The 14,056-nt window shown below is 39.4% G+C and overlaps 1 protein-coding gene across 1 annotated transcript in view; it reads right to left on the bottom strand.

Annotated features, from left to right (window-relative positions):
* zfand6 (zinc finger, AN1-type domain 6) overlaps positions 1-14,056 on the bottom strand; it is a 56,084-nt gene that overhangs the window by 29,317 nt on the left and 12,711 nt on the right. Inside the window, exon 2 of the mRNA XM_052040362.1 lies at positions 1,730-1,892. Within this exon, the coding sequence (XP_051896322.1) occupies positions 1,730-1,877 (148 nt within the window). The 5' untranslated portion in view covers positions 1,878-1,892. The remainder of the gene's footprint in view (positions 1-1,729; positions 1,893-14,056) is intronic.

Here is a 14,056-nt window from a genome sequence, read left to right as displayed (position 1 = left end):
ACAAGGAACCTTACCTTTAAAGGGTAAACAGAAATACACCACCAGTACAATGGCCACTCTCAATGGAACCCTGCCAATTAATTTTACTATCTGAAGACTTGTAGAAGCCGAGGTACTTGTATCCACATCCAATAGTGCAAAAAATTGATAATGCCATTTCCTCTGCCCATAGAAATTAAAGCTTTAGTTAAATTGAAAGGTGAAAAATAATTCATCATAAATGATATTATCCAAAAGTCCCACACTTTTGAAGGTGGGCACTCACCAGTTATTTACATAATTATGGGCTGATTAAATTATTCCCCATTTCTGCCAAGAAATCCCTATACATTTTCATAAAGGCCAAGAACCAAAACAGCAACTATAGTGTATTACCCCAGTAACAGCTGGACTTGGGTAATATTGTTCATGTCAAGAACTTTAATAGATGAATTCCTTTAGAAATGTGGTGGCTTAATTCACTGGGTGATGTAATTTCCTGCACTGGTAACTGATTTCCTGACTGCTGCTGGAGAAGTGCTGTTACAAGTTTTGCAATACACTTCACCTCATGTACAAAGATTAAACATCAGTTGCAATATCTAAGTGCATTTTTACAATGTAACCTAATTCTGACCTTGCCAGAACGTTCATCGCCAATGTAGAAGAAAAAACACAAGAATGACCAAGAATAAGATCAAAACATTAAAGTACTCTTTAACAGAGTATGTCTTAATGCTAATTAGTCACAGATGAGAACTCTTAACCATGATGACTGGAAAATGCATAGCACCAATATCTTACGGAAAGTGACATTTGATGATTTGGGATAACGTGGCACTGGAATAACTGCACGTAGAAGAATCTGTGCTGAAGTATCGCAAAGGACATGGATATAAAAAGGTAAGTTATGGTAATGTCATAAGACAATTCTCATTACATATTATGTAAAGCATCCACAATCTAAGTCATAGAAACTTAAATGCTTGACGAAACAAAAAACACCCTGCATCTTCCTCTCTTATTCTTCTTCTTTCATTGTGAGGGAAGAGGAATTCCATGTGTTTTAACAGTTCTAATAGGTGACTTCTTCAATGAATATCCTGGACAATCAACCCATGTCAGCAGACAGTGTAAACAAGCCAATCTAATCAATGTGCAACTGTCAGAAATTTCAAATGGGGACCTGGAATTCTTTTTTAAGTATTACCTGAATGCAAATTAAATATGTAAAATTTCATTACTGTAGAGACAAGGGCTGTTGTTTTCGTTGGCATCGGTTTGACAGAACTATAATGAAATTATACCCTGTGCTAAAATTAGACAGCAGCAGGTTATTAAACCAAAACCTAGCACTTATAAACTGAAACCAGTTATTCGAACAAAGCATTTTTTTTAAACGTAGACAAAAACGTACAAAGTTAAATATTTAAGTTTTAGAACACTGAATTGAACAGTAACTAAGTAGAGCACATAATCAGATAAAAACACAGTGGGAGTTACTTTGTGAGTCAAATTAAAGGAAATCTTCTTGGTATCCAACTACATCACAGAACTCATATGCCACAAATCAATAGGTAATACCTCTGGTGGTACTGGATTCTATAAAGTGGGCGTGCTTTTGAAACTTAGGAGTGCAGTGATGAAAATGATAACCAAAAGCGACAACAAAAAAAGAGTTAGTGCATACTACTTCAAAATGGAATGAATTATATACTAGATTTTTTTTAAAAAGCAAGAAGGTATTTACCAGGACTGATTCTGCCATTATTGTTTTGCCTTTGAAGAAAATCCTTATAGCAAACAGAACACATGCCATTCGTTCGTGGGTTCCCATAAAATCCACAGCCAGTGGTGCACAGCATAGGCACTTGAGTCTGGTTGGTTTCTTGAGCCATGTTCCTCCAACAGACCTTCAAGATAAAAGTTAAAAACTGTTAAGAGTCATGGCCACAAGATACAACAAGGTGAAAAAACTCACTGCTGTTGTAGGTTGCGCTGAAAGCAAGAAGGTGGAAAGGAAATTTTAAAAAGCCAAGTTTTAGTGTTCTTTGAATGTACCTTAGCATTGTACTGATACTATTTTCCTCCCTTTCCCAAGTCCTTAACTCTGCTAGAGTAACATGCTGTCTAACGTACATCCTCTACAACAGATGTCTGCAAGGAATTCTTTCTAGAGAAACAAAGTGGAAGGAGGGGTTGAGGGAGAAAGGGGTGTGGGAGGGGGAGGCAATAAAGGCAAACCCTATTCTGCACTTTACTTACTACCTCAGGGAGTATCTGATATCAGGGCCAGCAATATTGATTTTACACATTAACTTGGGGCATAAAAGCCAATTGCAAAAATGGAAGAAAACAGTCAACTTGATGCTGTCCACAAGCAGCTAAATGAAGATGCTTTTGCAATTTATGATTAGTAAACTGAGCAAGACTTTTATGGGCATGCAACTTCCAAATGCATCTGCACCATACAAGTAAAGAAGTGGAGTCTGGGGTTATTTTAACACTCGAGTGTTTTACTTCCTTCACAATTACATGGCGCAGTGTTTTTGTAAATATATATGCAAAATATATTTAGCTATATTGAAAGAATGTAGCTAAGACATTTCTCCAAAAATTACTGAAACAGTTTTCCCCATAGCTACACAACTGGCTAGTTATTATTTCCATTAGACAAGACAGACCAGCTCCACCAGAGACAGGCAACCAAACACTGACCCTTTCTGGCCATGTGGTTCAGATATTCTGAACAAATGGGCTCAAAGAAAATGACATGGAAATTGAATTCTTGTTTTTAAACCATTTCTATTTCCTTAAAACATGCATTTACAAGTAAATCTACATTTTTTTCTGTATATAACACAATTGTGTTAGAGTTATACAGGAGAAAGTGTAATAAAGAGAATAGTGACATAGTAACTAAAATATAGGATACCATGTGACAGATACAGTTGGTTTTGCTTTTAGGGAGGAAGAAAGAGATAATCTACACGCTATCATAGTAAGTTATTTCCCACTTCAGCATTTATTAAAATATCTAACAATCTGTAGCACAGTTTGGAGAATTCAATCAGAAAGCAAAAGCTACAGATGCTGGAAATCTGAAATTAACAAAAACAGGAACTGCTGGAATTAGTCAGCAGGTTTCTGTAGAGAAGAATCAATGACCTTTAAAGTTAACTCTGTTTTTCTTTTCACAACTGCTACCTGACTTTTAGCATCTTCTGTTTTTGTATTAGAGAATTCAATGACTGAAAAACAATTGTGGGATTTGTTTCCACCTTCAGAGTTTACAGTACTAGGAGGTCCAAGTCATTTCTTGCAGTAGAGGACAAAATTATTCAGACATGTAAATGCGGTATGTAACTGCAATAAAGCATTCAGCAGCAAGTAGCACAACCAGTGCATGTGAACCATTTGGGTATCTTTCCAGTTTAATTGAAAGAATAGCTTATTGGTCATTATTTACTTGCTTTGGAAACTGATAATTTTCTGGTTATTGTTACTTTTAAAAAATAGTGAAAATAAGTCACAATATAAATAAGTCAAAATATAAGGCAACACAGTTGTTGAGTTACTAGACAATATTTAGAAGCCTGTTGATTAAGAGACATGAGTATCAATCCCACTGTGGCAGCTGGGTTACTTAGCTAAACTGCCTGACCCACTGAGTTCTGCCAGCATTTTGTTTTTGTAAACTGCTAACTCCAGTTTACAGCATCTGCAGACTCTTGTGATTCTAAGAAACCCTCTCAGCCTCACTCGCTCTTGCCCAAGTGCGACACCAGACAGAGAGCTCTGTGGTTGACCCTTAACTGCCCTCATGACTGGCTTAGCAAACCACCTAGCTCAGGGGCAGTTAGGGATGGGTAATTAATGCAAGTGATGCCTCCAATCTGTGAATGAATAAATTGAAATAGAAAATGGGAATTTATCTAACAATTTAAATTAATACTGGTTTGAATTAAGCAAGTAATTTAGAATGAAAAGACTGCATTCCAGTCAAATCCTCATTGCCTACATAATTTCATATAAATAATTGTGAAACCAACTCCTGACTAGACCACAAATAATCATGAATGTTCAAATTATCCAAGGTCATGGTTTGAACACATAAGGATATTGATGCAACATTGTACAGAAAACATCAAAATAGCTTGCTGAGAATGCTACTTACAAAGCTCAAATATCCAGATAGTAATAATGGATGAAAGCCTCCTGGAGTGAAAGACCTTGTGGTATGATGTACACTGTTAGGTATTTTACTATATCCTGCACTTTGAGTTTTCTTTTGCCCTTATTTGCTGAACTGCAAGCTATTAATAGTACCATGAGAGCTCAGAACTTAATTACAACACAGAAGATCATTCAACCCATCAGTTCCATGCTGGCTCTCTGCAGAGCAATCCTATCAGCGTCATTCCCCCTCCTCTTATTTCCTCGTAGATCTAAAACGTAATCTCTCTCACTCGTCCATCAAGTCTCCTTCATTCTTTTGACAGCCAACTACACTAAGGGGCAATGTATAGTAGCCAATTAGCACATCTTTGAGAGGTGGGAAAAAAACAGAAAACATTAAAGGTGGTGAATTAAAGTCAGCTCAGGTACAAAAATGAAAGAAAGACTGAACACAAGAATGACCAGATTTAAATTGTTTGTTTTCTATATATTGCATTAACAATTATTAGCATTGTATTAATGACTACATTAGCTCATACTTTTAAATTAAATGTATAAATCCAAGGTTGAAGCTGAGCTACTGTTTCTATGAGGTTAACAATGCAGTGATGCTCATTAAACCATTATCTTGAAATTATTTGTTACTTACTGGGTGTATGTTCCTTGTCGCAACCTGCTGACTGATTTATACATTAATAAAAAAGTCACTATTAAAATTTATCATTACTTTGCTAGCAACATCTGGGCCTATACACTATTGACAAGTTATTACTTATATTTAACTACAGATAAAAATTTAAACTAAAAAAAACTGAGCTGCTTAAACATTAAGTTTATCTAAATTTCAGGAGTCAAGTTCAACATAGTATTGTTCAACAGCAAGTTCAATTGCAATGTAACCAATTAGCAACTTACAAGAGAAATAGTCTACAGCCACTATTCCATTTGTTACACACAAGCTATGTAAATGGAAATCTATAGAATTAAATAAATGCCATCAGTTTTACAGCCTTCTTATCATCAAACAATTGAATTATAAGCATCAGATGACTAGTGGTTAATGTCTTAAGTTTTTTGACTGAAAGCTTCAAATTAAAGCTATATGTTTCCACATGGAACATTTACAGAATTTATACTTTTCCTTTAATATGGTTTAAAAATCTTACATAAAATTAACATTATTAAAAGTGGACATTTGGTTCAACTATTCTGACTTTGTATTTATGCTGCATATGAGGCATTTCCCATTTTGCCCACCAATTCTCCCACTGAGTAGGATTTCTTTCATTTTCTCCTACACATGCTTATTCTCTGGGTAAAAATATTCTTCCTGATTTGTCATTTGTATCAGTAAACCATTATATTTTTGGCCCCAGATTTTCTCAACGTTTCTTTTATGCAAATTCCCCAATGCATAGTTCACTAAGCTGCATTCCTCAGATCACAGGAAATATGAGTACCCAGCAGGAGGATTGCTGTTATAGTGGTTAGTTTGGTACAACTGGACCTGTAATTTTAATCAAGTGATTTGCCTATGGAAAGCAGCACAGGAACCTGCAAGCTATATTTGTCTATTATTGTATTTTCGATTTTCTAGTTGTTGTTCACTATTTTAAAATCTCAATAAATTGCCTGGTAAAAGATCAATATCTATGCTATACAAAATGCTTATTTATTAATGTCATGATCTGAAATCTAGCCCAATAAACCAGCTGGTCAGCTCAGATCATATTTCTACAAGTCATGTGCACTTGGCTCACATATGAACAACTGAGAAAAAGAATAGAAATAGGCCATCCTATCTCTTGTGCCTACTTCACCAGAAGGAACATCCTTGGCAATACCCACCCACTGCACCTGTGAATAACAGGGTGAACTTGTGTTCAGTTGCAAATATTCCAATATTCAAAACACCAAGTACGTTCATTCACAGAGTGGTAGTCATGAAGCTTGAGGGGTGGGAGAGAGTCAGTGGCTGGCAGGGAAGGGAAATCACACTTATTCTTATTGTGTTTTTATTGGCTGTACTTCAGTTTCAAGCTGCTTTCTGACTTTTAAAAGTGGAAATGCTGCTATAACATATCATGGCAACAAAATAAAAACACTTTGCTCACCATTCTTAACGAATCAGAGAAATTTAATTCTCCAGTCAGCCAGGTAATGTGACTGGGTCGTATCAGATCTACCCAGTCACATTACCTAGTCTGGTCAATCTGACAGATTTAGTCTCAAACCAAGAATAGCTAATGTGAAGGTCTTCCTGAACTCTCATGCTGTCATCTAGATTATTGTCAGACAAAGCATCTCATTCACAGGAACATAAAAATCAAGTTTACAATTAAAAAACAAGATGCTGGAGGAAGTCAGCAGGCCAGGCAGCATCCGTGCAGAAAAACAGATGGTCAACACCCTTTTGTGTCAGGACCCTTCTTCAGGACTGAAGATAAGAAAAGGGGAAGCCCAATATATGGGGGGGGGGGGGGGGGTGCAAAACAGAGCAGTGATACGTGGACAAAAGAGGGGAAGCAGGGTGGGCACAAGGTGGTGATAGGTAGATGCAGGTCAGAGATAGTGATTGACAGGTGCGGGGAAGGAGGGGAGAGTAGATGAGTAGATACACCGGGGGATGGGTCAAAGGTAAGGAGGCAGGTGGCATGGGGGGAGAGGGGGAGAGGAGGAGAGGAAAAGGAAGGGGAAAAAGGGTGAGGAGAATAAAAGAGATAGGCTAGAAAGGGAAGAAAAGGCATGGGGGGGGGGGTTGGTTTACTAAAAGTGGGAGAATTCGATGTTCATGCCGTTAGGCTGCAAGGTCCCAAGACGGAAAATGAGGTGCTGTTCCTTCAGTTTGCGTTTGGACTTCTGGCAGTGGAGGAGGCTGAGGACTAACATATCAGTAATGGAGTGGGAGGGGGAGTTAAAGTGACTGGGAATAGGGAGATGCAGATCACGGTTATGGACAGAGCATTGGTGTTCTACGAAACGGTCACCTAGTCTGCGTTTGGTCTCACCAATGTAGAGGAGGCCACACTTGGAGCACTGAATGCAGCAGATGATATAAGGGGATGTGCAGGTAAATCTCTGCCTCACCTGAAAGGACTGTTTGGGTCCCTGGATGGAGGTGATGGAGGTGGTCAAGGGGCAGGTGTTACACCTATGGTGGGGGCAGTGGAAAGTCCCCAGGGAGGGAGTGGGATGGGTGGGGAGGGAGGAGTGAACTAGGGAGTCACAGAGAGAGTGGTCCTCGTGAAATGCTGAAAGGGATGGGGAGGGGAAGATATGCTTGGTGGTGGGGTCCCGTTGGAGATGGTGGAAGTGGCAGCAAATGATGTGTTGGATATGTAGGCTGGTGGGATGAAATCTGAGGACAAGGGGGACCTTGTCCCTGTTGGGTCTGGGAGGGGTGGGGGTGAGGGCAGAGGTTTGGGAAATGGCAGAGATATGGGTGTGAGCTCTCTCGACCACAGTAGGGGGGAAGCCATGGTTAGTAAAGAAGTTGGACACCTCTGATGTCCTGGAGTGGAAAACCTCATCATGAGAGCAGATGTGGCGGAGGTGAAGAAATTGAGAGAAAGGGATAGCATCCTTGCAAGAGACAGGGTGAGAGGAGCTGTAATCAAGGTAGCTGTGAGCGTCAGTGGGTTTGTAGAAGATGTCAGTGGATAAGGAATCTCCTGAGATGGAGATGGAGAAAGGAGAGAGAGGTATCGGAGATAGTCCAAGTGAATATCAGAGAGCTGGGTGAAAATTAGTGGCGAAATATATGAAACTGTAGGGGTAGAATCATCTAGATTCCAGCATCTGCAGTCCTTTGTTTCTTGAAGTTTGCAACTAAAATACCTCAGTTCAAATATATATAGATATTGCAGCTATTTGCAAATATTAATTTTGCATTTTGTTGCAACCCAACCTTCTAATCCAGTTTAACTATGACATAATGACAAACCTAACTTTTATAGAGAACAGTTTAAAAGAACATTGGTGCATCTTACTCCATGCTAAAAGAAACCTGGACGAGTTACTAAGACCAATTCAGCAGTACCACAAATTTCAAACTCAAAAGACTATGTTATCTCTTAAAAAATACATTTTTCCCTCATTTAAAAGAACAGTAGAAGAGATTTCAAACAGAACAGGTGGGGCCACCATGCCTGTGAATCATGAACGCCTGTGGAAAAAGTTAGCTTGCTGCAGTTGCCAAGTGTACCTAACACAGTGGCATCCAAGCTACAATTTACAAATAAAAATATGCATGTCCAAACTATCTGCATCAAAACATTAATCATTGGAGCAAGAAAACTGCAGATGCTGGAAATTTGAAACAAAATCAGAATTGTTGAAAACACGAAGGTTGTTCATAGGGACAGGTACACAGTCAATGACCTTTCATCAGAACAGGAAAAGTGAGAAAATAAGTGTGTTTGAGTTACAGAGAGGGGGAGGGGGCAGGAGAATAGAGAGGGAGAGAGATATTACCCAAAATTCAGTATCAAGTCCCAAGGGCTGCAAAGTGTTCAGATGAAAGATGAGGTGATGTTCTTTGAGCTTACTGTGGGTAGTGTTGGAGAAATGTAGGAGGCCGAAGACATTGGGAGCGGATCAGAGAATTAAAGTGGCAGGTGAATGGAAGCTTGGAGTTTCTTAGGGCCAAGTAGAGGTGTTCTGCAAAGTCACCCAATCAGTCTTTGGCTTCTTCAGTGTAGCGAAGACCACACTGTAATTACAGAATACAGTAGAGTAAATGAGAAGTGCAAGTAAATTGCCACTTCTTCTGGAATCGTCCCGAGATGGTGGGAAGGGAAGAGGGAAAAGAGCAGGTGTTACATCTCCTATGGTTGCATGGGAAAATGCCCTGAGAAGGGAAGTGGTTGATGGAAGAGCTGACCAGGAAATTATGGAGGGAGCAATTCCATTTGAATGCTGAGCTGGAAGGAAGGAGAAGATAAGTCTGATGGTGGAATGCTATTGAAGGTAACAGAAATGATGGAGGAAGATCCTTTGAACGTGGAGGCTGGAGGAAGTAGGCGAGGACAAGGGGAACCCTCTCCTTGTTCTGGTTGGGAGGAGAAAGGGATCGTTAGTCCCCTTAGTATTGTTAGTCTGGTTGACTGGAGCTCAGATTAGTGTTTCACCCATCTATCAAAAATCAAAAAGTACTCACATACAATGAAATGCTTTTGTAGTGTGGTATTTACTGCTGATATAATTAATTCTTTTAACATCAACCATTGGTTACTACACTGAAGAAACCTATGCAAATAAAGCTTGTCACCTACTAAATCACAAAGCAGTAACACAATGTTAAATATACACAAAGAAATAGGAGAAAATAAGTTACTCTGTTTACTGAAGGTTGCAAAGTTGTATTAATTCAGAGCAGACTTTAGTATGGCTTCAGGCACTAGAAATTCATCTTCAAGCTGCAAGCCTGCTCAGCTTCTGCCAATCAACCCTTCAAATTAAAAAAAAATAAAAACAAATCACAGCATCTACCTCAATTTCTTGATTTTTGCATTATTTGCACCCCTGACTGGATGCAGTTATCTGCCTCCCTCAAGTTTAATACTTATTGTTTAGTAAGCACAACTAGCTGTCAGTCAATGTGATGTCATTTCAGCAAGCCCCACCCACTGCTGCGTATTATCCAAACCTGGATAAAAACAGGTGAAAATATTGAGATGCTGCTCAACTTAAACAATGGACATAATTTTCTGCAGGTTGGTCCAGAGGGGATTACTACAGCCACAGAACTGTTCCAAAAGATATCTTGCTGTATCATAGCATGGAGGCAATATGACTTCCTCTCACATATACACAGATTGGTTACAATTGACATCAAAGCAATGAACTATCTCAAGATGTGAGGAAAACACCTCAAAGGATTTTGAACTTAGAGGCAATATAGCTTTAAGGGGAAAAAAATTGGACAAAAGTCTACGGTGAATTTTCTCTCAGTGGACATAAGATGGAAAAGCAGAAGAAAATCAACAGAAACATTTATTAAAAGTATGGAACAAAATGGTAGCAATTAATTAAATATACAGACACTTGCATCACCTTTTTCCCTGGACCCCTGTAAGGAACAAAATACACAAGTTTTTTCTTTAAAAAAGTACATTTTCGTCCTTGTATTACTTTCTCATGTGGCTCTGTGAGCAGATAAAGCCATCACCAATTACTCCTTTGGACATCTCATCATATTTACCAACTAATTTTTCCAATCACAGTTTCTGCCAAATATTCCCGAGAAAAGAAAATCTTCTTCAATTCATTTATAAACTGCCAACTGCACTCATACACACAACTGATTTGGCCATCATCCCAGATGGGTCTCAACTACATCATGCTACACACTCCAGTGCCCAAACTGTTTACTGTTTCAGGATCATCCTATGGGTGAAAGGCTACTCTCCAGATAGCTTCTGCACGACCGACCAACTCCCAAAATTCCCATCCCTGCTTTGCCTCCTTCAAACGTCACCCACAGCTTATGCAAGGTCATAAGTTGCTTTGTCACAGACAGTGGCCATCTGAACAAATGCTTCACTTTTCTCAAGCAAAATGTCCTATCCTGTTTAGCCCTGATCCCATGTCTTTTTCTAGTTTCTCTCATTCCTTATGCCCAGTTCATCTTGCCCAAATGGCCCACAACCTGTTCCCCTGAACCAATTTCTTCTGAAACTAGACCACCATGCTCCACCTTCCCATTCCCTTCCAGACCTCCAAATCACTATTTTTTTTTACTGCTTCATTTTCTAGGATGAGGGCATTGCTTGAGAAGGTCGTGATGTGCCATACTCTTGAAGCTTCTGGTATGCCCACAATGTCGTTAGGAGGAGGTTGTGAGATTTAGACCCTGAGATGATAAAGGAATGGAAATATATTTCTCAATCAGCGTGGTGTGCAACTTAGAGCAGAACCTGCAAGTGGTGGTGTTTGCATGTGTCTGAAGCCCTCGTCCTTCTCACGAGTTTGGGAGGTGCTGTTAGTGTAACTACAGTACATTTTGTAGACCACATTGCATGGTGTCAAGCTCCTTGAGAGTGGTTGGAGCTGCATTCATCCAGGCACGTGGGAAGCATTCCATCATACACCCAATTTGTGCCTTGCAGATGATGGTGGAAGGTTTCAGCATTTCAGAAGAGTCACTTGTCACAGGATAGCAGTATGACCTGCTCTTACAAACAGAATATTTATGTGATGAACATTCAGCATAGCACGTATTTGACCGAGTTTTCAGGTGCTCTATTTCAAAACTACCAGCAGAACCTGCTTCCTTTAAATAAAACTGCAACTCCCCTCTGTACCTTCTTCAACCTCCCTTTCCTCCCTATACCCTTAAATTTATCACCTCCTAAACTCGTGCCTATCTATCCCATTCCCATGTTTACATTTAGACCACATGCTGGAAAATGGGATTTGTATAAATAGGCACTTGCTGGTTGAATGGACATGGTGGGCCAAAGGCTCAGAAAAAGCCACATAGTGCTCATCAGGTTAGGTACTGGGCTGGTATCTGTTTGTACAGAGCTCAGCAGCAACAGGTGGCAGAAAACATTGGGAGCAGTTGTTTATAGCTTCCAATTAGTAGTTGTAATGTAGGCCACAATACAGAGGAAATAGTGGTGTGTGTAACAGGGTGAAATACAGTTAGCTGGGGGGATTTTAAACTACACATAGACTAACCAATACTAATGTGGAGAATAAATTTCTGTAATGGAGATTTTTAGATCAATATGTTAAAGAATAGGAACAGGCTATTTTAGAGCCAGTACTATACAATTGGAAAGGTTAAGTGATAATCTCATTGTAAAGGGACCCCCAGGAAAGAGTGACCATAAAATGAAAGAATTTTACATATCATCTATTTCCCACATTTCTGCCCTCACCCCCTCTCCTCCTGGATAAAGCATGCACAGAATTCCCCTGGTCCTTACCTTCCACCCCACCAGCCTCCACCTTACACAGATCATCCTCCACAAGTTCAGCCAGTTGCAAAAAGATTAAAACACCGAACACATATTGCCCTATACCCCTTTCAGCATTTTGCAAGGATCGCTCCCTTCATAGCTCTCTGGTCTGCTCTTCTGCCCGCACCAACCAGTCCCCGTCCTGTGGCACTTTCCCACACAACTGCAGGAAATGCAACACCAGTCCTTTCACCTCGCCCTTTTCCACTATCCAGGGACCCAAACAGTCCTTCTGGGTGAAGCAGCGATTCACTTTCACTTCTTCCAATCTAGTATACTACATTCAATGTTCACAATCTGACCTCCTCTACGTTGAGTGATCACTTTGAAAGTTGCCTGCCACTTCACCATCCCACTCTGACTCTCTATCTTTGGCCTCCTGCACTGTTACAATGAGAGCCAATGCAAACTTGAGGAACACCATCTCTCCTTCCACCTGGGCATGTTGCAGTCTGCAGCAGTCAATATTACCTTATGCAACTTTACATAGCTCGCTCTTTCTTTGTCTCAGAGCTGGTCATTTCTGCCTGTCATCATGTTGGCTCAGTTTTTCTTATTCTATTTGTATACTTTGGGCTGCTAGAAATGTCCCACAGCTTCACCACTTACAACACGTTATAGAAACAAAGCTTAATGTGCTTGTAGCTTGTCCCCATTAAGCCATTTGGACTCACCTATCAGAGATATTCCCTTTGTTTGACACATCCTTCTGGACCTTCTCCCCACCTGAAAAGTAACTTGTATTTCTCTCATCTTCAATTCTGACACGTTAACTGTTTATCTTTCCAAAAAAAATGCTGCCTGACCTGCTGAGTGTTTCCAGCATTTTCTGTTTACGTTTCAGAATTTACATTACATATGAAAGTGATATGGTTCAATCTGAAATCAGGGTTTTCAATGTAAACAAAAGAAACTATGAACATACAAGGGACAAGATGGCTGTGGTAGATTGGGAAACTATATTAAAGAGACAAGTAATGAGTAATATTTAGAGAAATAATGCATGATTTGTAAGAAATATACATTCCTTTAAGCACCAAAATATGACAGAAAAGTGGTCGAACAGGAGATAGTATTAAGTCTAAGGAAAAGAGCTGTAAAACTGTCAAAGAAAGCAATAAGCCCAAGGACTGGAAGCATTTTAAACTTCAGAAAAGCGTGGTTAAAAAAATTGATTAAGAAAGAAAAAAAATCAAATATGAAACTAAACTAGTGAGAAACATAAACAGACTAAAATCTTCTATAGGTATGTAAAAGGGAAAAGTCTAGTGAGGGGAAATGTGAATGCCTTACAGACAGGAGAACTTATAAAGTGGATTCGGCAAGCGGCATAACTATTTTGTGTTGGACTTCAGGGAAGACAAATCAACCTCCCTAAAACATTGGAGAAGCAAGGGTCTGGTACTAATGAGGAAATAAATTAGTATTAGTAAAAGAAAACTAGAAAAATTAATGAGGCTGAAAACCAAGAAATCCCAAGGATCTGATGACTTACATCCCAACAATGTTCAAAGTTGGTAGCCCTAGAGACAGCGATAGAGATAGCCTAGAGATTCAAAATTCTATAGATTTTGGAATGATTCCTGCAGACTGGAAGACAGCTAATGTGACCCACTTTACATAAAGAATGGAGGGAGAAAACAGAGGTACAGACCTATTAGGCTGGCAATGGTAGAAGGGAAAATGCTGGAATCTATAATGAGGAATGGCATCATGATAGTTACAAAATAATAATACAATTGAGCAACATGTCTTTATGATTGTCTTCAGGTTTGATTAATCGACTGGAGTTTTTTGGGGATGTAACTGATAGAGGAGATATGGCTATAGTTGGTTTTTCATGTGCCATTGGACAACATCCCTCAAAAAAGGTTGGCAAACAAAATGGAGTTAGTAGTAATATATTGAGCTGGTTCAGACAGAAAACAAAG

The sequence above is a fragment of the Pristis pectinata genome, chromosome 28 (genome assembly GCF_009764475.1).
Source record: "Pristis pectinata isolate sPriPec2 chromosome 28, sPriPec2.1.pri, whole genome shotgun sequence".
Classification (NCBI taxonomy): Eukaryota; Metazoa; Chordata; class Chondrichthyes; order Rhinopristiformes; family Pristidae; genus Pristis; species Pristis pectinata.
This window is presented reverse-complemented; position numbering and strand designations above follow the sequence as displayed.